Genomic DNA, 24,232 nt, shown 5'->3' with positions numbered 1-24,232 from the left:
ATTCCTTGACATTTCTTAAGATTTTATTATCCAGTAAGACAGGCCCGTATTCTCGTCGGTTAAGGAAGCTCCCTATCACCTTTTCCTAAATGATTTATTTTGCTTATGACACATAAATGTTGTCTTCTGCGCTACCAGAATCTTTCTGATATCGCTTTACTCGGCATAAATAACGTACAAAAGGATGCTAACCAGCCAGATCCAAAAATAAATCGCTAAGGAAGGTACGTTAGGAAGCTTCCTTGATGAGAATACAAGCCATAAACACACGGGAAGGTTCTGCGATTTTTCCTTTCCTTGTTTTTCGTATATAAATAACCTACAGCGATTTTCCTTTAACTATTATTTCTTTTTCTAGAAGGAATAAGAAACATGTAAATATTCAGCCTTTTCCTTCCTAGCCCTTCCTGGGAAAGGTCACAGTTATCCAAACATAATTACGATTAAGTCTCTTTCGTACCTGTTATTTATCTATTTATTTATTTATTTATTTAATGTTGGAAGAACTCAAGACGAAAAGCTGTTACTCTTTTCTTTCTTTGTCCTTCCATCCAGAACAGCTAACATCTATGACAATTTTCCTCTCGTAACCAGGAACTGTTTTTTGAAGAAGGAACGCAAGACGAATAAAAATAAATAAAAAAAATAAATGAAATGTGGAAAGGATGGAGGGTGAAAGATTGACGAAGAGAGTGTATGTGAGTGAGGTGGAGGGGGGAAGAGGGAGGGGGAGGCTGAGGATGAGATGGAGGGATGGGGTGGAGAGGTATATGAGAGAGGGGGGTGTGAGTTGGGAGCAGGGCAGTGAAATGGCGGGGGACAGGGCGACGTGGAGACGATTAATTTTGTTTGTGGCCACCCCAAACGGGATTGAGGCGTCTGGCAACAGATAGATAGGTAGAAATGTCTAATGTCGTTGAGCATCCTCTAAAAACTAATTTGAGATGCGACAGGGAATGAATCGTAAATACCTCTGAGAACCCCACCACGGACTCGATCGTAAGTGTGCTCGTAAATCCGATCTTACGAGAGCTGGAGGTCAAGGTACAGTCGTGGTCGGGAACATCGCTCGTTTTTGGTCGAAGAAATACGAAACTTTTACACAGTCTGAAAAGTTTGCTGGTTTCGAAAATAACATCACAAAGTTTCAAAAGTCACTGTTCACTGTCTTGTTATTTATCGTAAGGCTGTGGATCGCTATTAGAATCCGCAATAGTACCGTTGATGCTAAATATGGTAAAATCTCCGCCATTTCAATGATTCTCACCTCAGCCTGCAAACCCATATGACTCCACAAAAGCGTTCTGTTACTAAACCAAACCACCACGCGTTCTTGGTGTGAAATAATTGTTGTGTTCGTCTCTCTCTCTCTCTCTCTCAGTAAGCGTGTAAAGCAGTTCTATCTACCTATCTGTTGCCAGACGCCTTAATCCCGTCAGGGGTGGCCACAAACAAATCGCCTCCGTCACCATGTCCCCCGTCATTTCACTGCCCTCCCTCCCAGGTCACATACCCTTCTCTCAATATACCTCTCCACTCAATCCCTCCATCTCATCCTCGGCCTCCCCCTCCCTCTTCCCCTTCCACTTTACTCACATTCTCCTGGTTAGTCTCCCGCTCTCCATCCTCTCCACATGGTCAAACCACCTCAGTGTATTTCTCCTAACGCTTTCCATCACATCCACATCCACACCACAACGTTCCTTCACTTTCTCATTTATCAGTCTGTCTCTCCATGTAACTCCACATGCTCCTCTTAAATAACTCATTTCCACTGCTCTCACTCTTGACCAGTGTCCTTCCAACAAGGTAGCCTACAAGCTTCACTTCCATACGTTAGAATTGGAATCACAATACTATCATGCCGCGACTGTTTACTTTCATGCTCACTACCGTATTCCTTATCACTGCTTTCAAAGAACAAGTCACCTTTCTTCCTTGTTGTACCCTTTCATGCACTTCATCCTCATACAGCAGTTGCTGTACAATATTCTCACTAATAGAATGACTTAGAATTCGAGATGCAATCTCAGATATATGGGGCACAGTTCCTCAAGAATATTCAGTGATTATCTAAAGGCGCAGTTCCCTTTAATACTCTCAATGTTCTATACCGCTTACTGTACTTACAAGGGTTCATTATAGTGCAAGATTCATCTTTCAGAGCTATCCCTGACGGTAAGAAATTTTCTATGCCTGTAACAGAAGAAAACTTGATTAGTTATATGGATAGCTTAGATAAAGAAATACGGCCTACGTTCTCTTAGTTTCTTCGCTTTATTATTCACCCTGCAATTAAATATTAAATAATAAACATGTTTATTACTGTTTCGTACACGCTACTGAATTCTACTCTATAACAAAATGAGAATTCTGAAAAGCGATGCTGCTATGCATCGTTGTTTAAGCGATGTACACAAACCACTGGGACGCCATTTGTAAAATTTGTAGACCACTCTTCTCGGACTTTCATGCCTACAGAATATATATCTAACTTTCGAAAATAGCAGAACTACGTATCTTGGGGATGAAATGAATAACGCAGTAAAATGTAAGTTCAATATTTTTCGTGCATTAAGGTCTATAGGAGATTCTGTGCAGTCTCCAAGATGTCTTTGGGTGTCGTCTTCCCCCTCCTCGAGACGTCTACCTTTAATTTTAGCCTTTAAGTCCGAGGTGGGATGCTGTCACCTGCCTGCATGAGCTGCATCTGCTTTTGGTGTGGTATTAATATAAGAGGAGGGGTTTGGTCGAAGGAAAATTCTGGTGAATCTAACAGGAAGCTTAATAATCAGCAAGGATGGCATTGTTGATTGTTTAATAAAATATTGGCCCAGTAAGTCTGTAATTTGGTAAATCTGCATGCCAGCCAGAGATGAAAACTAAAGAGCCTTTTCTTTTTTATAGATTTAAATCTGTTTCATTAGACCGACGTCCACTTCTGTCACAAAATGCTCGTTTTAAGGCAATTCTAACCTTCTTAACTACTGAGGGAAAGCTTCAAATGTTAGGGTTAGAGATGGTGGAAGGCAAAAATGTGTGAATTATGGTATATACTGCCAATGGAATAGCTGGAATCGCATCCTAGGCAATGCACACCTACAGTTTTCAGTGACAGTCATGGGCCTGCGAGCCTATGGCCTAACTTTTACATCCTAACCTAGTAACTTAAAATTCTACTTTATTTTTAGAAATGTTTTTCCCAAAATATCTTTAGCCAGATGCCCTGATCTACAAGGGGTAGCCACAAACAAATCTCCAGCATGTTGCACTGACCTCAATCATCAGGCTATCCTCCCTCCAAACATCACCCTCAGTTATATACCTCTCTACCACCCTACCCCTCATCTCATCTTGTCTTGTTGCTCTCCCTCTCCACCCATATTTAGTGCTGAAAATGATATTGTGTGCGACCTTAACAAACTATCATATTAAATCTTTCAGGGACAGATGATTCAACGCACGAATTCATTCAACTGCGCTACAAGCTACGTCATCTTTTCAATGGACGCAAGCACCATTCTGAAAAAGCATATAGGTACAGTACATGTAGGAGGGATAAGAAAATTATTAAAATGTGATCGTATCATCGTATACAGCATTTGTACAAGAAACAGTATAATATTGTACAGTAATTATTCATTTACTGTACTGCTGTAGATGTGTTCCTAGAAACTGTTGTATCAAGTGAAAAAAACTTGAAAATAAAACTGTTTACCAAACAGCTACTGCAATAATCATACTAAAGACTGCATAAAAGTACAAACATTTTTCTGATATGATTAGGTATACCTCTGTTGAATATACTGGCACTGAATATAAGTCCTTTAGCAGTAGAAAACCTTAAGCACCAATTTATTGATCTAAATGCTACTGCAAGTCATTTAATTCCTGACAACTAGAACAAGTTGGGAAGAGTGAGTTGATTTACAGTCCCTAATTGTGAAAAATATGTTCTGTGAATGTGCACTGACTTAGGGATTAGTGGGCTATTTTATTTTTCAATGTACCATACAACTGCTGGAAATTCATATGGTTATTTACAGTATTTCCTTTTCTTTGTTATTCCAGTCGTATTGTGGCCGAGTTAGGTCTGACAAATGTCTTGACACCAGCTCAAGCACGAAAAAAATGGTCCAATCTGCTCCAGAAGTATATGGTGAGTCAGTGAGTGAATGGCTGTATGACCCATTTTACTGGATAGTTTACTGAAAGTTCTCCTACTTTCATGTTCCTACTTCTGGATGTTTCCTACCCCTTATATTAGTGGGAAATAGGGTTTAAATTATAATGATGCTATAGGTACAGTATTGTGTAATTAAAACATTCTCCACACAACTTTTTCTTGACATCATCTTATATCCAACGTCACTCCAGTTTAGCGTACTGTACTTTATTTCTTCTTCCAGGCCATCAAAGGGGGCTATTCAACAGCTACCCCAGACTGGCCCTACTTCCAGATACTGGACCAGATGGTGCCACTAATGAGAAAAGAAAGGATAGAAAAACTGCCTTCCTCAGAAGCAGACCCTGAAGACTTGCACCAACCATACGACAATCTTCACAGTCCCTACGATAATAATCCTATTACATCTGAAGCCGATTCTATGTCAGTCCCTTCGGTCAGTACAGTCACTTCAGTAAATACAGCAGACCAGCAGTCATCACTGCCCAGTGCTGTCGGTGATAAATGCAAATCTGAGGTGGTAAATGAAGGTGATCCACCAAGGAAGAGAAGCAGGTGAAGCCACTGTCTTTTTAAAATTAATTTTTTGCCAGAAAAAGCCACAGCAGTTTACAGAATTACTGAATAATTATCAGTCAAATGTAAAGCTAAAAGAGAAGTGTATAGGAGTAAGACATAGTCTCAGGAGTACATAAATAGAACAGTGTTGATGATAAGACTGGAAGTATTCCACAACTAAGCAGATGATGGGAGAAGAGAGCAATACTGTTGAACAATGTACTGCAGAAAGAATGATGAAAGTATGGTAGTGGTAATGAGGATACCAAGTACAGATGGAAAGAATATTGTTGTAGCATGCTGAATGTGGCGTTTGGCTTAAATAGGGATATTATGGGGATGTCAGAACCAGTGGTAGGTTCCTAGCCACCAACTGATCTTAAGACTGTAACTAAGGCAATTGATGAGATGAGCACTGGTAATGCTACTGGTATTATTGGTGTGGTAGCCAAAATATTGAAAGCATTTGGAGATGCAGGGGTTAGATTAGTAACTGATATGATAAATGTTCTCATAAATGAGTGTTCTGAAACAGATAATTAGATGAAGGGAGTGGCTGTGAATGTTTATAATGGGAAGAGTGAGCAGGGTTACTTTAGGAGCCTGAAACTGTTAAATCAGGCAGTGAAGGTAACTGAGAGATTTATAGAGTGTATGATTAGGGTGAAAGTGGATATTAATGAGGTGCATATTCATATCATACCTAACAGGGGACCCACTGATCCAATATTTATTGTTAAGCAGCATCAAGAAAAACTCCTGGGCAAGAACAGTGAGTTGTACTTTTGTTTTTGTTGATCTGAAGGCAACTTTTGATAGGGTACCAAGAAGGGTGATACAGTTGGCAGTGAGGAAGCTGGGAGCTGAGGAGGGAGTGTTAGGATGTGCATGGCCTTGTACGAATGCACAGGCATGCAACTGAGAGTGAATGGTGGTGTGAGTAATAAATCCTCAGTGAATGTTGGAGAGCAGCAGGGATTTGTTCTGAACTCTCTGCTTTTATTATGGCGCCTTTGATGTGCAGAGGACATGGGTGGTATTCTTTCTTTCTCCCCAGGAATGTAGACGAAAGTAAAGACAGCAAGGCAGGATAGAAAGTATGAGAGTATAAAAAATAATTGCAGCAAAGAAGAGAAAATGGAAAAGAACATTAGAAAAAAAGAATTAGTATGACAGCTTTTGACCACAAACAGAGGACGTCGTGCAGCACAGCGGGCCCGAGACAAGTGGTGGGGGGCAGTGGAGGAAGAGGACCTGGGATCAGACTCACTCGGGAAAGGGGACCTCACTACCACCACCAGTCAAAAAGCACCATCTAGGACCCCAACCTACACTGCTCTGGACCCCTCACACATGGAGCTGCAGACTCTTAACTTGCTGGAGTCTTGTTCATCAGCTCTTGGAGAGATCAGGGATGTCTTAACCTCTCACACCGTACACCAGGAAACTCTCATGCAGGTAATTATCTATCTCTATCTGTCTATCTATCTGTCTGTGTACATTGTATATCTGTTTAACTCTAAATAACTCTCTATCAGTCTATAGCTAGACATCTTAATCCCTGAGAGGATGGCCACAAACAAAATCACTGCCACATCCTCCTGTCCTCCACCATCAAACTTGTCCTCTGTCCATTCCACACCACTCACTTTCATAAAATTCTCACACACAATATACTGGTAATCTATTTTTTCTGACCAGGTATTGTAATCATCCACTCACTCAATGTTGTGCTGCGTTGGGTGTCTTCTCTTTCCTCTTTTCTTTCCATCCTCTTCTGTCTTTCTTTCCTTCATTCTTTCCTCTTTCTTCTGCCTGCAGGTGACTTCACACTCCCTCTTGTCTTACTTTCCTTCATTCTTTCCTCTTCCTTCTGCCTATGGGTGACTTTACACTGAGTGACAAGCCAAATGGTTTCCTGTACACCAGGAAACCATTGACTACGCTGGGTGGTAATCATATAACCAAATTATGGCGCCTGGTGGTTTAGCGGGTAATTAAGATGCTCCAATTGGATTGAGCCTGTGTAGGTTTATATCCAAGGGATGGTTGGGGTTTATTGCTCATGTAATGCCACTCAGGGATGAGTGAGGCTGGTCAGTCTCATCTTAAATGTCAGGACCAACTTGCCTAGCCCCAGGTTCCAATGCTCTTCATGATGCGACATAAGATTTGATGATGGATGGATGGATGGTATTGTAATAACTGTATTTGTAGGATTACAGAACACTGGCAGACTTTGCTTTAGTGGAGTGTACAGTACTGTAGGGTTTCACATTTTCATGAAATGGAACCCTGAAGTCACATTATCCTGTGTCATATTTATGTTTACATGTTTAATCAGGGTTACCGTAGCTCCCTACTTATAGCCAATATGGAAGGGGTAGCCAGAGAGCTGAAAGTGAGAACAGCAGGCATCGGTACAAACACTGAATTTAACAGTAACATAATTATGAAAACCAAACTTGTGTATACAGTATACTGACAGAGTAGTGTTGCCTTTGAATGGGAGAGATTAGCCGGACCTTGTGAGTGATATTGTATTAGTTTATGCAAGAAAAAATTTAAAACAGAATGCTGATAAAACATAATACCATAATTATGTTGTGAGAAAAGTACAGTACTGTAATATGATACGGTAAATATTAGTACACAGTAAATGAATGAATGAATGAACTGCAGAGTACAGATGGGATGAACATTGATGAAGGAGGTATGTGAGAGCTGTAAGTGTAACCATGGTCCTATGGAGTGTGAGGTGATGCAGAAGTCACTTTATGCAGTTACTGTACCTGGACTGTGTTCTGTATATTAGGAAGTAATGCCATTGGCAACAAAGAACTTTTGTTCTATAATGAATGTGTTCCTAAAATTGCAAGGCTTACCACAACTTCCCTATACTGTACAATCCCTGGATTTTTTTTTTCCCCGTACATTAGTGATGTGTTGCCTACAGACACAGAAAGAAAACAGAAAGAATTATATAACCCCACATATTTCACCTGGTCTGTGATTACTGTGCATTCTAAGACATACCGGGACCAATTTCCAAGAAGGTTCACCATCCACTCACTCAGCGTACTGCTGCTCAGGTGCCTACCCTTTCCCCCCTTCTTTCTTTATTTCTTTCCTTCCTCTTATGTTTTTTTTTTTTTTTTCTTTCATTCTTGCCTCTTCCTTCTGTCTGAGTGTGACTCTACACTGAGTGACAAGTCAAATGGTTTCTTGTTCACCAGGAAACCAATTTCTACACAGGGTGGTAACCACATAACCAAATTATGGCACCTGGTGGTTTAGTGGGTAATTACGGCACTTCAGTCGGATTGAGCATGTGCAGCTTTATAACCATGGGGTGGTTAGGGTTGATTGCTCACATAATGCCACCCAGGGATGACTGAGCCTGGTCAATCTCATCTTAAATGTCAGGACCAATTTGCCTAGCCCTGGGCTCCTACGCTCCTCATGGGGCAACACTAGATTAGATGATGAATGAATGAATTAACATAATTCTACTCTTCAGTAGTAAGGGGATGACAGCACACTTATGGGTCAAGTGAAGTGATATTCAAAATATTTTTAGCAGAAAGACAGGCAGTTTTTAACTGAGAGTGGCAGAACATTACAGCACAGACTATTTGACATGATGTTCAGGACTTGATATGCTGGCATAAAGATATCAGTCTGCACAAGAACTTGATATGCTGGGATCAAGATATCAATCTGCACAAAGATTTTCTTTATATGCCATGAAAAAATCATGGCTGAGGTTGCCTTATACAGCTCCACTATCCCACCTAGAACCCACATTCGGTAGAATGGACACAGCTAGGCATTTACAAAAGCTAATAAAGGAGGGAAGCCCAAGGTTTGAAACTATCAGCTTCATGACTATGAACCGATAGTTGGAGGGCAGTACGCTAAGTACAATACCCCTCCAGCAATCCCTCACCCGCAGCAACCCTGGGACTCATTAGGATGTAAGGCATGATCATACAAGATTGTATAAAGCAAGTGGTAACTGTACTGGTGGTCCCTCTTATACATGAGGGATATGTTTCAAAATATCACATAAAGGACTGGATGATAAATAGATATATGGTGCTGTAAATAGAGAAACTGGCAGATGAGTTATATTGATGTTGGTGAAATAAGACAGGAATATTTCTGTAATTTGCTGAAGAACTAACAGCAAAGGAATATTTGTGTAATTTACTGAAGAACAGCAAAAAATATAATAAGTCTGCCAATATATAACAACAATTTACTGGACTAAGAAAACTATCTAAAGGGGGGGGGGGGCAGAATTACTGAACTCCCTGCCAACCAGTAACTTCATGGCTTAGCAGAGAGATGGTAGCAATTTTAGTAATTTTCTCACCATATTGAAGATAATTATGATATGAAGTGCCAAGATACTATACCCTTTTTGCTCTGTCTCAGCCTAGAAATGCCATACAGTATTTCCATCTTCAGTGCTCAGTTGTAATAACTGATTAACCCTAGGGTATGATGCTAGTCACAAAGAAATGCTATGGTGAGGATGAAGAACTGTAGTATTGTTTTTTCTACCGCTGAGCTAGGCTACATGAATTAAGTTGTTAAAGGACAAAAATATGGGCCAAATTAATGTTAAAGAACTCTAATAATATCCCATCCCTTTCCAGAGCCTCCAGGAGACAATTGTCAGTCAGGTCAACTCTGTGAAGGACCTGCTTACCATTCTCACCTCACAGAATGCTACACTCATCACGCTGTTATCACAACTCACCAACAGGACAGTACAGCATTCCTCCCTAGGTCAGTGTCAGCAAGTGTTATTTGAGTGAGTTTGAAGGTGGGAGAAGGCATGATTGGCCCAGAAGACGATAGTTGGATGTGATAAATGAGTGTGTGAAAAAGCAAAATATGGAATATCGGAATTAAAAGCATTGACTAGTTGTCTGTCTATCAACCAATTCTGCATGGCTCCATAAGGAAATCAGAGGCATTGGGCTAGCCTACTCAGTCCTAACATTTAAGGTAACAGTAACCAGCCACTTGCCATTGGCATGGTGAGCATTAAACTCCAGCCACCCCTCATATGTAAACCAGTGTGAACTGCATCCATTTGGAGCATCTTAACCCACTGAACTAGCAGACATCCATTTGGTTATGTGGTTGCTACCCCATTGTAAAAAATTATTTCCAGGACTACAGGAAATCACTTGTCTTCCCATTCAGTGTAGAGTCACTTGAAAGTAACGTTAAATCAAGTAAGTGGGAGATGGGCACTCAAAGGTGTACATGGAGCCAGCGTAAAAAAAAATATATATACTGTATATGTATGTACAAACGGTTTTGTTTGTGAGCTGGAACCATGATTCTGAAAGCATAGATGATAAGTGAATTATCTGCATGGCCTACCTCACTGGGAATGCTGTCTGATATTATCATTTTTTAAATCCCACCACACCCAGTTATTTTCAGCCTGATGCAGCTGTAACATCGTAATAAATACCATTTCTTTATTTGAGTTTAATTTATCCAATTTAACAGATCATGTCATTGTGATGTCTAGACTATCTGTCTGTCCATCAATAGCCAGATGCCTTAATGCTAGAAGGGATGACCACAACAGAATCACCTGAATGTTATCCTGTCCTCTGCCGTTTGGCACCCCTCTCTCATATACCTCTCCAACCCATTCCTCCACATCATCCTTGGTCTCACTCTTACTCCCTCTACTTCACTCACATGCACTTCCCTCCTCAGACTTATTTTCCATTCTCTTCGCATAGTGATATCCAAGCACGAGTAATACATCTTTTGCATTATGCTTTCAGAGCTAAGCACCAGGGGTAACAGCATGAATCATAAGCAAGATGAAGGAAGGCCACCAGTATGCAGTCACACAGCTGAATCTTCACACAATCACATAGCTGAATCCTCAAACAATCACACAGCTGAATCCTCACACAGTCACACATCCAGGCCACCACATATTCACCAAGCCACGCCACCACACCAGCTTCTAACCACCCAAGCCAACCTGATCTCAGCACTCTCCCAGGATTCCCAGGACTGTGAGGACTCACTTGTTAATAGTCCAGAATTGACAGACAATATGACTGGTTTGTAGTTACCTCATATCCTCTAGATTTTTCATATATATTAATTTGTAAAGTGACTAAATATGAAGTGTCCCATGGAACAAGGTGCTATGCACCTAAAAAGTTTTGAGAAAACACATTTACAGGTTTCAGCCTTAATAGCTCAGTGATGGTTGTTCCTACGTTATTTGCAGACTCATCATAGCATCAGAATATAATTAGCTTTCAGAATATTAGTGTTTTACGTATTTAGACTGTCTATTCCCCCCCCCCCCATTTTTGAAGGCCCCAACATGCTTGCATGCATCAGCCTTGGTCACCTAATGGCGGCTATCCATGCTGCTCGATCTCTAGCAGCCTCCCTGTTCAGTCCCTTAACCCTGAGGTCACACTTAATGACCTCGTCCCAGGTCCTTTTTGGTATACCCCTCCAAACCCCACCCCTAATATTAATGCTTCTCACTTTCTGCACTCAATTATCATCCCCCATTCTCTCCACATGCCCAAACCACCCCAATCTACCTCTCCTTACCACAACACCAATATACTCCAGTCCCATCCTACCTCTCAACTCTTCCATCGTAAGCCTAGCCCCTCCCAGGCCTCGCACTCAGGGACGCACTGCAAATCCACCAAATCATTGTCATTTCTGTACGTTAGAGCCTGCAAATATCCTCTTCCTTTACTGTTCAGGTCTCACTACCATACAGCATTACACTCCTAACACATGCTGCATACATGTTAGTATTATTTAAAATGCATTAAATGGGGGAGTGTGTGGGCAATGTCATCTACTTTCATATGATACAAAGCCAATGCCCAACCATATTTTATTGTTTTGGTATCAAGATAAAGCTGACATTTAAAACATTTGGTTTTCCTCCTGGCAAACCCTTCAGTCAGAATAATAATATTTTACCTAAGTGAAATTGTTGCTTCATCATTAGAGCTCTTCAATAAGGCAAGGAAGTATTATGGACTAGATGTTCGATTCACCATCACCCCTGTAATAAGTACTTTATCCAGGACACAATAAAAATATACACAAATGGTTTGGCTCATGTGGTGGAGTCAGAATTCCAGGTGTTTCAGTGATACTGTATGTGAATGACTGCGTGGCCTACCACATTTCACTATCATGATGGTTCCCCCATTACCATACCTTCTCTTGCTGTGGTTCTGGATCCTAACCTTGTTCTTAGGTGGAAAAAATATTCAGGATGATGGTGATGATAATAAATCTGAGATTAGTTTTTTTGTGGGATTTTTATACATTGTGGGGAAATCATTCATTTATTCAAAGACGACTGTTGAATATGTATGTATGACTTTTGGTCAAATGAAGCTAAACTAGGTATGTATTTAATTATTCTCAAAATCATGACTTATTATCACTGAAAATAAATCTTTATTAACCAGTACTGTATGCTAATGTTGTACTGTACAGTATATTCTGCTACTTTTGGTTATACATAATGTGCATACACTGCATGATGCTACCAGAGTAATGCATAATAGAGGATATAGTAATTTCATTACACATATTCTGCAATACAGTACTCCAGTTTCCTGGTATGAATAGAGTCCTGGTGAGTGATTTGTGATCATGTGGTACTTTAGAGCATGTAATAATTCATCCTGGGGCTAGGCAAGTTGGTCCTGATAGTCAAGATGAGAGTAACCTGCCTCACTCATCCCTGAGTGACATTACGTGAGCAATAAACTCCAACCACCCCTAGGATATAAAGCTGCACTGGCTCAATTCGACTGGAGTGCCATAATTACCCACTAAACTACCAGGCGCCATAATTTGGTTATACGGTTACCACCTAGTGTAGTAAATGGTTTCCTGGTGTACAGGAAACCATTTGGCTTGTCAATCAGTGTCCATAGGCAGAAGGAAGAGGAATGAATGAAGGAAAGAACGACGAAGAGGGTGTATAAAATCACCCGTAGGCAGAAGGAAGAGGAAAGAATGAAGGAAAGAAAGAAGAAAGGAAAGGGCAGGTACCCAAGAGCAGCAATACACTGAGTGGATAAAAGTAAATTAAAAGATATTTATTGTTTGTTTAGTAGCAGATAAACAATGTACCGGTATAGTATGGGTTAGCACTTTCCACTTCATCAACCATCCATTCATCCATCATTCAGTGCTTTTCAGCCCCAGGGCTGGGCTACTCAGTCCTGACATAAGGACCCCGTCCTGTTGGAGTGCCTGGGCCCACTAAACCACTGGTTACCACCCAACACTGTAAGTGGTTTCCTGGATTACAAGAAACTAACTGGCCTGTAACTCTGTTGAAGAGTCACCAAAAGATTGCACTACACTGACTGAGTGAATGGTGAACACCCCTACCCAACACAGTACTGAATCATATAAGTAATACAAAATTTAATTACATCCACACTAGTATCTGGCCTACCAGCCCAGAAAAGAGGCATTATGTTCAGACCTCCATAATTTCGTTTTTTTTTTTTTTTTTTGGGGGGGGGGTCTGCCCTCATTAGTCTGATTACCCATCCCCGCCCTGGAGGGGCTCGGGGATGGTACCGTTTTCACTTGGTTTGTCTATATGTTTGTTTATTTGTCTGTCTGTCTGTCTGTTAACAACTTTACACAAAAACTACTGGTGTGATTTTGATTAAAATTACAGGATGATGGCCTAAGACCTCATCACCTGATTAAATTTTGGGCCAAATTGGGCCATGGCGCATGCTGTAGGCCCTATATATATATATATATATATATATATATATATATATATATTTATCTATATATATATATTATATATATATATATTCTTCATCGTAACTTTCAAATTCGTCATATCAACATGCAACCAAAACCGAGGATGAGATGGAGGGATGGGGTGGAGAGGTATATGAGAGAGGGGGGTGTGAGTTGGGAGCAGGGTAGTGAAATGGCGGGGGACAGGGCGACTTGGAGGTGATTTGTTTGTGGCCACCCCAAACGGGATTGAGGCGTCTGGCAATAGATAGATAGATAGATAGATAGAACCAAAACCTAAAGGTGCATCTAAAATTTCAAATGGGCATAAAATCGTCAATTTTCACCCGACTGACTTCAAATTTGGTATGTGACATCTTTGATTAGATATCCTGTTGTGTTTATACGTCAGCAATAAAATGGCTGCCGCGGACGGGTTTGCTGTGCCTTGGCACCACTTCTTGATTATCAAGAATTTACTGTACAGTATTGATTAAAGCCTCCTCCTTAACCATGGAGCCTCGGGATGTCTTTTTTTTTTTTTTTTTTTTTTTCATTCCTGCCATATCCTGACAGTTTTATTCAGCTTAAGTTAAATTTGAGCTGCAGGAGCTAGACACAGCTTTAATAAACTCCTTCAGTTAAGACAAGCCTTTCTTTAAGCTGAGTAACATTATCTGATAATTACAAGAATAAACTAAATAGGGTACCACCGAGGTATAAAGGATTAGTTAGACCAAACACTTGGGTAATGGGATTTGCGATTATCGTCTGCCATGTACAGTAAGTGTAAAGGGAAATACTCGGTGATACTCTGGCCATGTGGAGAGGATGGAGAATCAGATACTGACTACAAAAGTGTATGTGTTGTAAAGGCATTGCCACCGACATCCATCTTATGATGATGCGAGTGAGGTGGGGGAAGGGGGGAGGGAAAGGGAGGTGGGAGACCGAAGATGAGATGAAGGGGTAGGACAGAGATATATACAGTATGTGAGGGTGTGTGTGAGCTGGAAGGAAGACAGCCAAATGGTAGAGGACAAGGTGACATGGAGGCGCCATCTGGGTAAAGACAGACAGATGCCGTTTATGCAGTCTACTAATACAGAATAAATATAAATACCGTGCAGAATAATAAAGTGCAATAAAGTAATGCGCTATGGAAGAGTTGCTGGCACGCTTCTGCAAGTCGGATTTGTTTCTCATTCAGTTGCAGTAGACCCTAGGGATCTCTAAGTAGCAGCACAATTCCGATTGATTGTGGTACCTGGCAACTGACCACACTAAATAAACGGACACGTGGGTCTATGAATGGGTTAAAGGCACAATGAATGAACTTAACTGCTCCTTAAATTACGACCAAAACATTACGCAATGAGTAAACGCCAGTGTACGATAATCAGCAAGGTATTTTCCTTATAGTGCGATACTGCCCCAAGTTCAGCTTCTAAACCTACTTTGTTATAAGCAGAAGAGATATGTTAGTGTATTAAGAATGCTGACCCTGGCAAACATTCACTGTAATGGGACAAAAATATGAAAAACAAAACCCCGAGTGGCAATATTTTAGTTCTGGCTGGCGGCCACTAAGAAAGTTGCCAAATTAATGAGAATTCAAATTCCTAACAAAAACATTTGCATAATTAGGTAAGCCAAAATAACCAAAATCATTCCAAATTACACACACACACACACACACACACACACACACACACACACACAAGAATACATACTGGAAACAAGCATAAATGCCAAAATCAGTACGAATTCCTGAGAAAAACAATTGCAAGAAAATATTAACTAAAGTCCTGCCAAAATTATTTCAAATTCTTCACAAACGAAAAAGTGAAAACTCAAACTCTTGATAAAATCACTCGAAAATTCTTTCTCAAAAATGCAAAATGAATAAAATTTGAAATGTCAAAAACTCATTCCAAATCCCAAATAAGGATTGTTAAAAAAAAAAGTAGCACAGGAAACCGAAGATCAAACTCTATATGGCTATGGAATTTCGTTAACACCTCTTCTTCAGCGATTTATTCCGCACAACTCGATAATTATTAATTCCTCCTGTATTTTATTGATGCAAACTGTGTCGAGATTAGGAGTACCTATATAGCACAGAAGGGACTGTTAAGGTGTAATACGCTAATAAATCGCTAAAGAAGAGATGCAACGAAGCTTTACAGTGAACATAGACCTCCTTACATTAATTCGACGTGAATTTGTGTTGTTCCTCCCCAGTTCAACCATCTTGGCTGTCTTGTCCTTACTCACATTTTGCACACACACACACACACACACACACACACACACACTAGAAAGGTTGAGGGGTGGTTTCTGATGCACAAACTCTACATTACTCAACATTCTTGGACAATCGGTAATGGTAAATCTTCATTTTACCTCAGTGAGGACTTTCGTCCATTTACTGTCTATTGCTCAAGAAAATAATATAATGGCCATGCATCCTCTCCTAAGCACTTTTTCGTGACTAGCACCATACTCAAGTGCTCATCTCTTCCTATAGCTCAGTATCCAAGGTGGGGAGACGACAATTTCACGCTTACAGTATACCCTTTTTACTCCAACTTGCCCTAAAATTGCCATCTCTCCGTTTTGAATGCCGAGTTGCAACAATACATTAACGCAAGTCACGAAACGTGCTATGGTAAGGATGTACAGCCGTTGCTATGTCTTTTTCTGCCACTGAGCAACGTGGAGTAAGCTGCAAAAGGACGAAAATCTGATGCAAGTAGTTAAATGGCCAAGACCTTGAAAGGCTCAACTGGTGTCGCTACAAAATGCAATATATCTCTTTAGTATTTACAAGACCGGGATTTATCAATAAAAACCAATTAAAACCACCCACCTTTCTAAATTCTAGCAGAGAAGGACACCGTAACACACTGCAAATCGTAAAGTAACACACCACAGATCAGTACCAACACTCCCAACCGGCCGGCGACCTCAAGTGAGGGTGACGCCAAACAGTACTGTACCGACGGCAGGATTTGACGAGTGACGTGGCGAGATGTACACAATTCTCTTACAATTTTCATGTTACTTCCCAGGCTGTTTTTATTATTAACAATTGTTACACATATTATTAGCTACCATTTTATTAATTTATATTTTTTCGTAAGCACACTGGCTGTGAGTGACACCTAAGAGTACCACGACGAGGTTCTGACTGGGGGAGTTGTCACGTGATGCAGGTAAACTGTGTCACCTTAACTTGGTCCAGATTTTCGTCCTGCCAGAATAAGATGATGCTATGAATCTACAACGCTTTCCATAGCACTTTTTCGTGACTAGCATCATATGCTAGTGCTAATAATTATACTGTATATATCGCTACAACTCGGCGTTCAATATGGAGATGACACTTCTAGGCTAAAAGTAAGAAGACTGGCATTTTTCCGTTCATATCCAGGGCTTTATTACTACTTACTACTACTAGAGATGAAGTTTATCTCATACTATCAGTCATTTCTTGATATGACGAAGAATCCCTCAGGCCAGGAGGACAATTTAATAAGGAATAGTCCATATAATGTTAGGTAACTCGAGTTCGTGAGATAAAGGAAGGTGAGGTGGCGTAAGGAGGGATGCATTTTCTCCCTTACACGTATTCTATTATTTTTGTTACTCCTTAAGGTTATCTAGTGTGTGTCTACCAATATATTAGTTGTTACATTTCCTCTTAATATGCCTGAACGTTACTATAACAACTCTAAAAGAAAAAGAGAAAGAAATTTAGTTAGGCTACTGGAACTGGTGTGGGATGAGACGAGACAGATGAGGATGGGAAGGTCAGAGGAGGTTGCATAGTTATCAGTTCACGTAATCTATAATTAACATTCCTGAAGGATATATATAAAGGTGAAGTTGCCCTTTTTACTCAGTTTACAAGCCTGGATGCTAATGTATGACTTAAAAACAAGAGAAAAGGAAATGTTTCATTATCTACAGTAGGCGCTCGGTGGAGATAAAATGTAGGGGACACACACACACACACACACACACACACACACAAACACACACACACACACACACACACACACACACACACACACACACACACACACACACACGTACTGCTTCAGCACACACTGCCACAACGCACACACCACACTGCTACAGCACATACTGCCACACCACACACGCCACACTGCTACAGCACACACACACACACACACACACACACACACACACACACACACACACACACACACACACACACACACAAGAATACATATTGGAAACAAGCATAAATGCCAAAATCATTACGAATTCTTGAGAAAAAACAACTGCAAGAAAATATCAACTAAATTCCTGCCAAAATAATTTCAAATTCTTCACAAACAAAAAGTGAAAACTCAAACACTTGACAATATCACTCGAAGTTTCCTTTTCAAAAATGCAAAATGAATAAAATTTGAAATGTCACAAACTCATTCCAAATCCCAAGTATGAACTGTGGATTAAAAAAATAAAATGTAGCAGAGAAAACCGAAGATCCAATTCTATGTGCCTACGGAATTTCGTTAACACCTCTTCTTAAGTGATTTATTCCGCCCAACTCAATAATAATTATCCTCCTGTATTTTATTGATCCAAACTATGTTGAGATTAGGAGTATATACATAGCATAGAAGGGAATGTTAAGGTATAATACGCTAAATAAATCGCTAAAGAAGAGGTGCAACGAAGCCTTTAAACATGACCTCTTTAAAGTAATTCGACGTGAACACAATTTGTGTTGTTCCTCCCCAGTTCAACCATCTTGGCTGCCTGGCCCTCACTCACATTTTACACACACACACACACACACACACACACACACACACACACACAATATAGCAAGATTGAGGGGTGGTTTTTGATGCACAAACTCTACATTATTCAACATTCTTGGACGATCGGTAATGGTAAAAACTTCATTTTAACTTTGCGGAGATTTTCATCCATTTGCTGTCTGTTCATCGTACCTCAATGGCAGAAGAAAACAATACAATGGCCCTGCATCCTCTTCTATGCACTTCTTCGTGACAAGCACCATATTGAAGTGCTCATCTCCTCCTAAAGCTCAGCATCCAAGGTGGGGAAACGGCAATTTTACTCTTATACCCTTTTTACTCTAACTTGCCCTAAAATTGCCATCTCTCCGTTTTGAATGCCGAGTTGCAACAATACATTACCACAAGTCACGAAACGTGCTATGGTAAGGATGTACAGCCGTTGCTATGTCTTTTTCTACCACTGAGGAACGTGGAGTAAGCTGCAAAAGGACAAAAATCTGATGCGAGTAGTTAAATGGCCAAGACCTTGAAAGGCTAAGGTGTCGCTACAAAATGCAATATATCTCTTTAGTATATACAAGACCAGGATTTATCAATAAAAATCAATTAAAACCACTCACCTTCCTAAATTCTAGCAGATAAGGACACCGTAAAACACTGCAAATCGTAAAGTAACACACCACAGAACAGTACCAACACTCCCAACCGGCCGCGACCTCAAGCAAGGCCGTCGTGAGGGTGACGCGAAAGAGTAGGGGAGCGCAGTGATAGTTCGGCCAGGAGGATGGTTCGGCCACTGGCCTTTCTGAATAATGTAGGGGACCTAGATCATTGAGATTTCACATGAAGCTGCGTGATCTTGCCGACAGATGGCACATGTGTTTTTGTTTTGGTTGGCTGGGAAACAGCAACGTCAGGTTAGATTTTATAATTTTTCGTGACCCCTATGTACTTTTTCGGTGATCCAACGTAAGCAGTAGCTCCACTAATACTTCAGGGTTGTTATCCATATATAGTGCAAATATCATTTATTGTCTATAGGCGACGTGAGAGTAGATAACACTCGAACAGCTTATGAACTCTGGATTTCGGGGCACTATGTGTACATCTTTATACATGTGGGATGATTCGGCCACTTGAAGTGAGGGATGGTTTGGCCACCTGGCAACCATGCCGAACCATCCCTCATAATTATCTAATGATTTATTTTCTTTATTTAATGATTTTTTTCTATCTATCCATCTATCTATCTATATACCTAGGCTGCTTCCCCCAAGGAAAGGGAGGTAGCTGAGACAGGACGACACACTCCCCATTTACTCATCCATTCAAACACATTCATTCGCATCTTAGTCCCAAAGGGGAGAACGGACAGATCCTCACCGCACCACACCACACAAGGGTCAACTGCGCAATGCAATCAATGACATCCGCAGCAGGGCCCGACAGCAGAGCTGGTTTACCCCTGCCACATCATAACAGACTCATCCCTTTACCTTTTTTCTATAAAATTACATATTCTCTCTATCACTCTCTCTCTCTCTCTCTCTCTCTCTCTCTCTCTCTCTCTCTACTTTCCCTCAGAAATTGACGAAGCTTCTGTTTCAAGAAACGCTATAATTGGAGTATTTCCTGAACCAGTTTCACAAAGCACTAAGCGAAGGCAAAGGTATTACAACTTTGGATTTTTGTTTCACTGAATTTAAAATGCGTTAAGAGTAAACAGCATGTAAGAAAAGTAGCTTTCATTTGACTTCGATATTTTCTTTCACAAAATTATAGTTTTATTTTATCTGAGATAGGCAAGAGTAGAGCCATTTAATTTCATTATAAGGAGATTGTTTGTTCCTTGTTTCATTAAAAGGAGATTGTTTAGGTAAAATTAAATCCAATAAATCATGTCAGCACAGATGAAAATTGATTCTTAATTTTCCTACTGTATTTAATTCTTTAATTGAGCCCCAGAGGCAAGTGGCCAAATCATCCCACATGGTGGCCGAACCATCCAACGCCAGTGGCCGAATCATCCACACCAAAAGGGATGGTTCGGCCATTTTGGAGACCTTAAGATTTTGGATTACTGCCAAGAAATGACGTAAGTTTAAGAACTGACAATAGCACACAAAAGAGCCAAAAGATGTGGCTTCCTCTTGGAATAAGTAGATTTTAAGAATTTCTTAAACTTTATTTATTATGATTTTTTTTCGAAAAAGTGGCCGAATCATCACCGCCCTCCCCTACTGTACCGCGGGCAGGATTTGACGAGTGACGTGGCGAGATGTACACAATCTCTTACAATTTTCATGTTACTTCCCAGGCTGTTTTTATTATTGACAATTATTACACATAATATTGACTACCATTTTATTCATTTATATTTTTCCGTAAGCACACTGGCTGTGAGTGACGCCTTAGGGTACCACGACGAGGATTTGACTGGGGGAGTTGTCACGTGATGCAGGTAAACTGCGTCACCTTAACTTGGTCCAGATTCTCGTCCTTTTGCAGTGCCAGTAGATCAATGACAGAATAAGATGATGCTATGACTCTACAACGCTTTCCACAGCACATCTTCGTGACTAGCATCATATTGTAGTGCTAATATATATCGCTACAACTCAGCGTTCAATATGGAAATGACAAGTCTAGGCGAAAAGTAAGAAGAGTTTGGCATTTATCCTTTCATTTCCAAGGCTTTATTACTACTTACTATACTGGAGATGAAGTTTACTCTCTCATAATAAACTATCAGCCATTTCTTGATCTGACGAACAATCCATCAGAGCAGGAGGACAAATTAATAAGGAATAGTTAATATAATGTTAGGCAACTCGAAGTCGTTAGATAAAGGAAGGGGAGGCGGGGTAAGGAGAGTTGCATTTTCTCCCTTACACGTATTCTATCAATTTTGCTAATCCTTAAGGTTAGGCAGTGTATGCCTACCAATATATTAGTTTTACATTTCCTCGTCGTATGCCCGAACGTTACTATACCAACTACTAAAAAGAAGAAAATGAAAATTAGTTAGGCTACTGGAACTGGCGTGGGATGAGACGAGACAGATGAGGAGGGGGAGGTCAGAGGTTGCATAGTTATCAGTTCACGTAATCTATTATTAACATTTCTCAAGGATATATATAAAGGTGAAGTTACCTTTTTTGCTCAGCTTACAAGCCTGGATGCTAATGTATCCTACAAAAACAAGAGAAAAGGAAATGTTTCATTATCTACGTGCTCGGTGGAGATAAAATGCAGGGGACACACACACACACACACACACACACACACACACACACACACACACACACACAAAAGGTCGAGGGGTGGTTTCTGATGCACAAACTCTACATTATTCAACATTCTTGGATGATCGGTAATGGTAAATCTTCATTTTAACTTTGCGGACATTTTCGTCCAATTGCTGTCTATTCATCGTATCTCAATGGCAGAAGAAAACAATACAATGGCCCTGCATCCTCGTCTAAGCACTTCTTCGTGACTAGCACCATATTCAAGTGCTCATCTCTTCCTATAGCTCAGCATCCAAGGTGGGGAGACGGCAATTTTACTCTTATACCCTTTATACTCTAAGTTGCCCTAAAATAGCCATCTCTCCGTCCTGAATGCCGAGTTGCAAACAATACATTAACGCAAGTCACGAAGAAGTGCCATGGTAAGGAGGCACAGCCGTTGCTCTGTCTATTTCTACCATTGAGTAACGTGGAGTAAGCTGCAAAAGGACGATAATCTGATGCGAGTAGTTAAGTGACCAAGACCTCGAAAGGCTCAACTGGTGTCGCCACAAAATGCAATATAGCTCTTTTATATTTAAAAGAACAGACAATAAAAAACTATTAAAACACTCACCTTTCTAAATTCTAGCACAGAAGGACGCCGTAACACACTGCAAATCGTAAAATAACACACCACAAAACAGTGCCGACACTCCCGACCGGCCGGCGACCTCAAGTGAGGGTGACGCCGAGGAGTACTGTACCGCAGGCAGGATTTGACAAGTGACGTGGTGAGATGTACACAACTCTCTTACAATTTTCATGTTTTTCCCCAGGCTGTATGTATTATTAACAATTATTACACATATTACTGACTACCAATTTATTAATTTATATTTTTTCGAAAGCACACTGGCTGTGAGTGACGCCAAAGAGTACCACGACGAGGATTTGACTGGGGGAGTTGTCACGTGATGCAGGTAAATTGCGTCACCATAACTTGGTCCAGATTCTCGTCCTTTTGTTGGTCCAGGAGATCAATGACAGAATAATATGATGCTATGGCTCTACAACGCTTTCCACAGCATATCTTCGTGACTAGCATCATATTGTAGTGCTAATATATATCGCTACAACTCAGCGTTCAATATGGAAATGACAAGTCTAGGCGAAAAGTAAGAAGAGTTTGGCATTTATCCTTTCATTTCCAAGGCTTTATTACTACTTACTATACTGGAGATGAAGTTTACTCTCTCATAATAAACTATCAGCCATTTCTTGGAACAATCCCTCAGAGCAGGAGGACAAATTAATAAGGAATAGTTAATATAATGTTAGGCAACTCGAGTTTGTGAGATTAAGGAAGGGGAGGTGGGGTATGGAGGGTTGCATTTTCTCCCTTACACGTATTCTAATAGTTTTGCTACTCCTTAAGGTTATCTAGTGTGTGTCTACCAATATATTAGTTGTTACATTTCCTCTTAATATGCCTGAACGTTACTATAACAACTCTAAAAGAAAAAGAGAAAGAAATTTAGTTAGGCTACTGGAACTGGTGTGGGATGAGACGAGACAGATGAGTAGGGGGAGGTCAGAGGAGGTTGCATAGTTATCAGTTCACGTAATCTATAATTAACATTCCTGAAGCATATATATAAAGGTGAAGTTGCCCTTTTTACTCAGTTTACAAGCCTGGATGCTAATGTATGACTATAAAAACAAGAGAAAAGAAAATGTTTCGTTATCATGCACTCGGTGAAGATAAGATGCAGGGGATGGACACACACACACACACACACACACACACACACACACACACACACACACACACACACACACACACACATTCACGTACTACATCCCATAACTCAAGCGTTCAGGCAATTTCTCTTCCTCACCGTCTCCAAGTTACTCAAATGGTCCCCCATGTATATCAAATTAATAACATGAGACAAGCATTAAGTTTCCTCCCAACGCACCCCGCTCTGCACCAGTTCCCGTGGATTATCGCGCATCCGTCAACCAGGCGGCGTGAAGGCAGACAATCGTACCTACAAAAACAATGAACCGCGTCGTTGTACCTTCGGCGTCACAATCGTACACCAGGGAGCAAAAGTACGTTTCTCTACCACCTGTTACAAATGAAAGGTGTCACATGAGCTATTTTTTTATGTAACAGAAATACAAAATGAACAACAAAACAATGGAAAAAGGACGCATTATCTCAGTCGTTTGGGTAGGCTGGGGAGGAGAAACGCTGATGGCGGGAAAAAATGTTGGTACACGTTCGTCTGAGAATTTTTGCGACTGATTGTGCCTCGCGACCCACTTCCCACACGAATTTGAAGTCTCAAGGCTACCGTCTCGTTTTTTTCTTTCAATAATAAATAATTTGGATTGTGTTTTTATCCGTGGTCATCTTCGTCATCTCTGTGGTTTTGTTAATTTCACGCTTCGAGGTAAATAGTGTCAGCCTGTAGTGGGTTTGGAAGGGTTTATGAGAGAGAGAGAGAGAGAGAGAGAGAGAGAGAGAGAGAGAGAGAGGTGGATGCAGAAGCAGTATAAATGAAAACGCAGATCAAGGTGTGTTTAAAATGGCATGATTATATGGAGGGAATGAGTGATAAGAGTCA

At 40.5% G+C, this 24,232-nt stretch overlaps 1 protein-coding gene across 1 annotated transcript; it reads left to right on the top strand.

Moving 5' to 3' along the window:
• The first annotated feature begins 2,428 nt into the window (after positions 1–2,428).
• On the top strand, positions 2,429–11,102 carry LOC145409637 (uncharacterized). Its single transcript, XM_080279987.1, has 7 exons — positions 2,429–2,551; positions 3,445–3,538; positions 4,072–4,159; positions 4,410–4,741; positions 5,938–6,202; positions 9,409–9,541; positions 10,663–11,102. The coding sequence occupies exons 1-7, from the start codon at positions 2,533–2,535 to the stop codon at positions 10,860–10,862; spliced, it is 1,131 nt and encodes a 376-aa protein (XP_080136113.1). The 5' UTR covers positions 2,429–2,532; the 3' UTR covers positions 10,863–11,102.
• Positions 11,103–24,232: the final 13,130 nt, after the last annotated feature.

This window comes from Coenobita brevimanus, chromosome 82 (assembly GCF_032717465.1).
Source record: "Coenobita brevimanus isolate Jiangsu-jjx chromosome 82, ASM3271746v2, whole genome shotgun sequence".
In the NCBI taxonomy this organism is placed as follows: domain Eukaryota; kingdom Metazoa; phylum Arthropoda; class Malacostraca; order Decapoda; family Coenobitidae; genus Coenobita; species Coenobita brevimanus.
The sequence above is the reverse complement of the archived record's forward strand: the minus strand, read 5'-3'. Positions and strand labels throughout refer to the sequence as shown.

Coding starts and splice junctions, on each gene's coding strand:
- LOC145409637 (XM_080279987.1), top strand. Junction 4,160..4,409: donor ATCTGCTCCAGAAGTATATG/GTGAGTCAGTGA, acceptor TTCTTCTTCCAG/GCCATCAAAGGGGGCTATTC. Junction 9,542..10,662: donor AGTACAGCATTCCTCCCTAG/GTCAGTGTCAGC, acceptor ACAATCACATAG/CTGAATCCTCAAACAATCAC.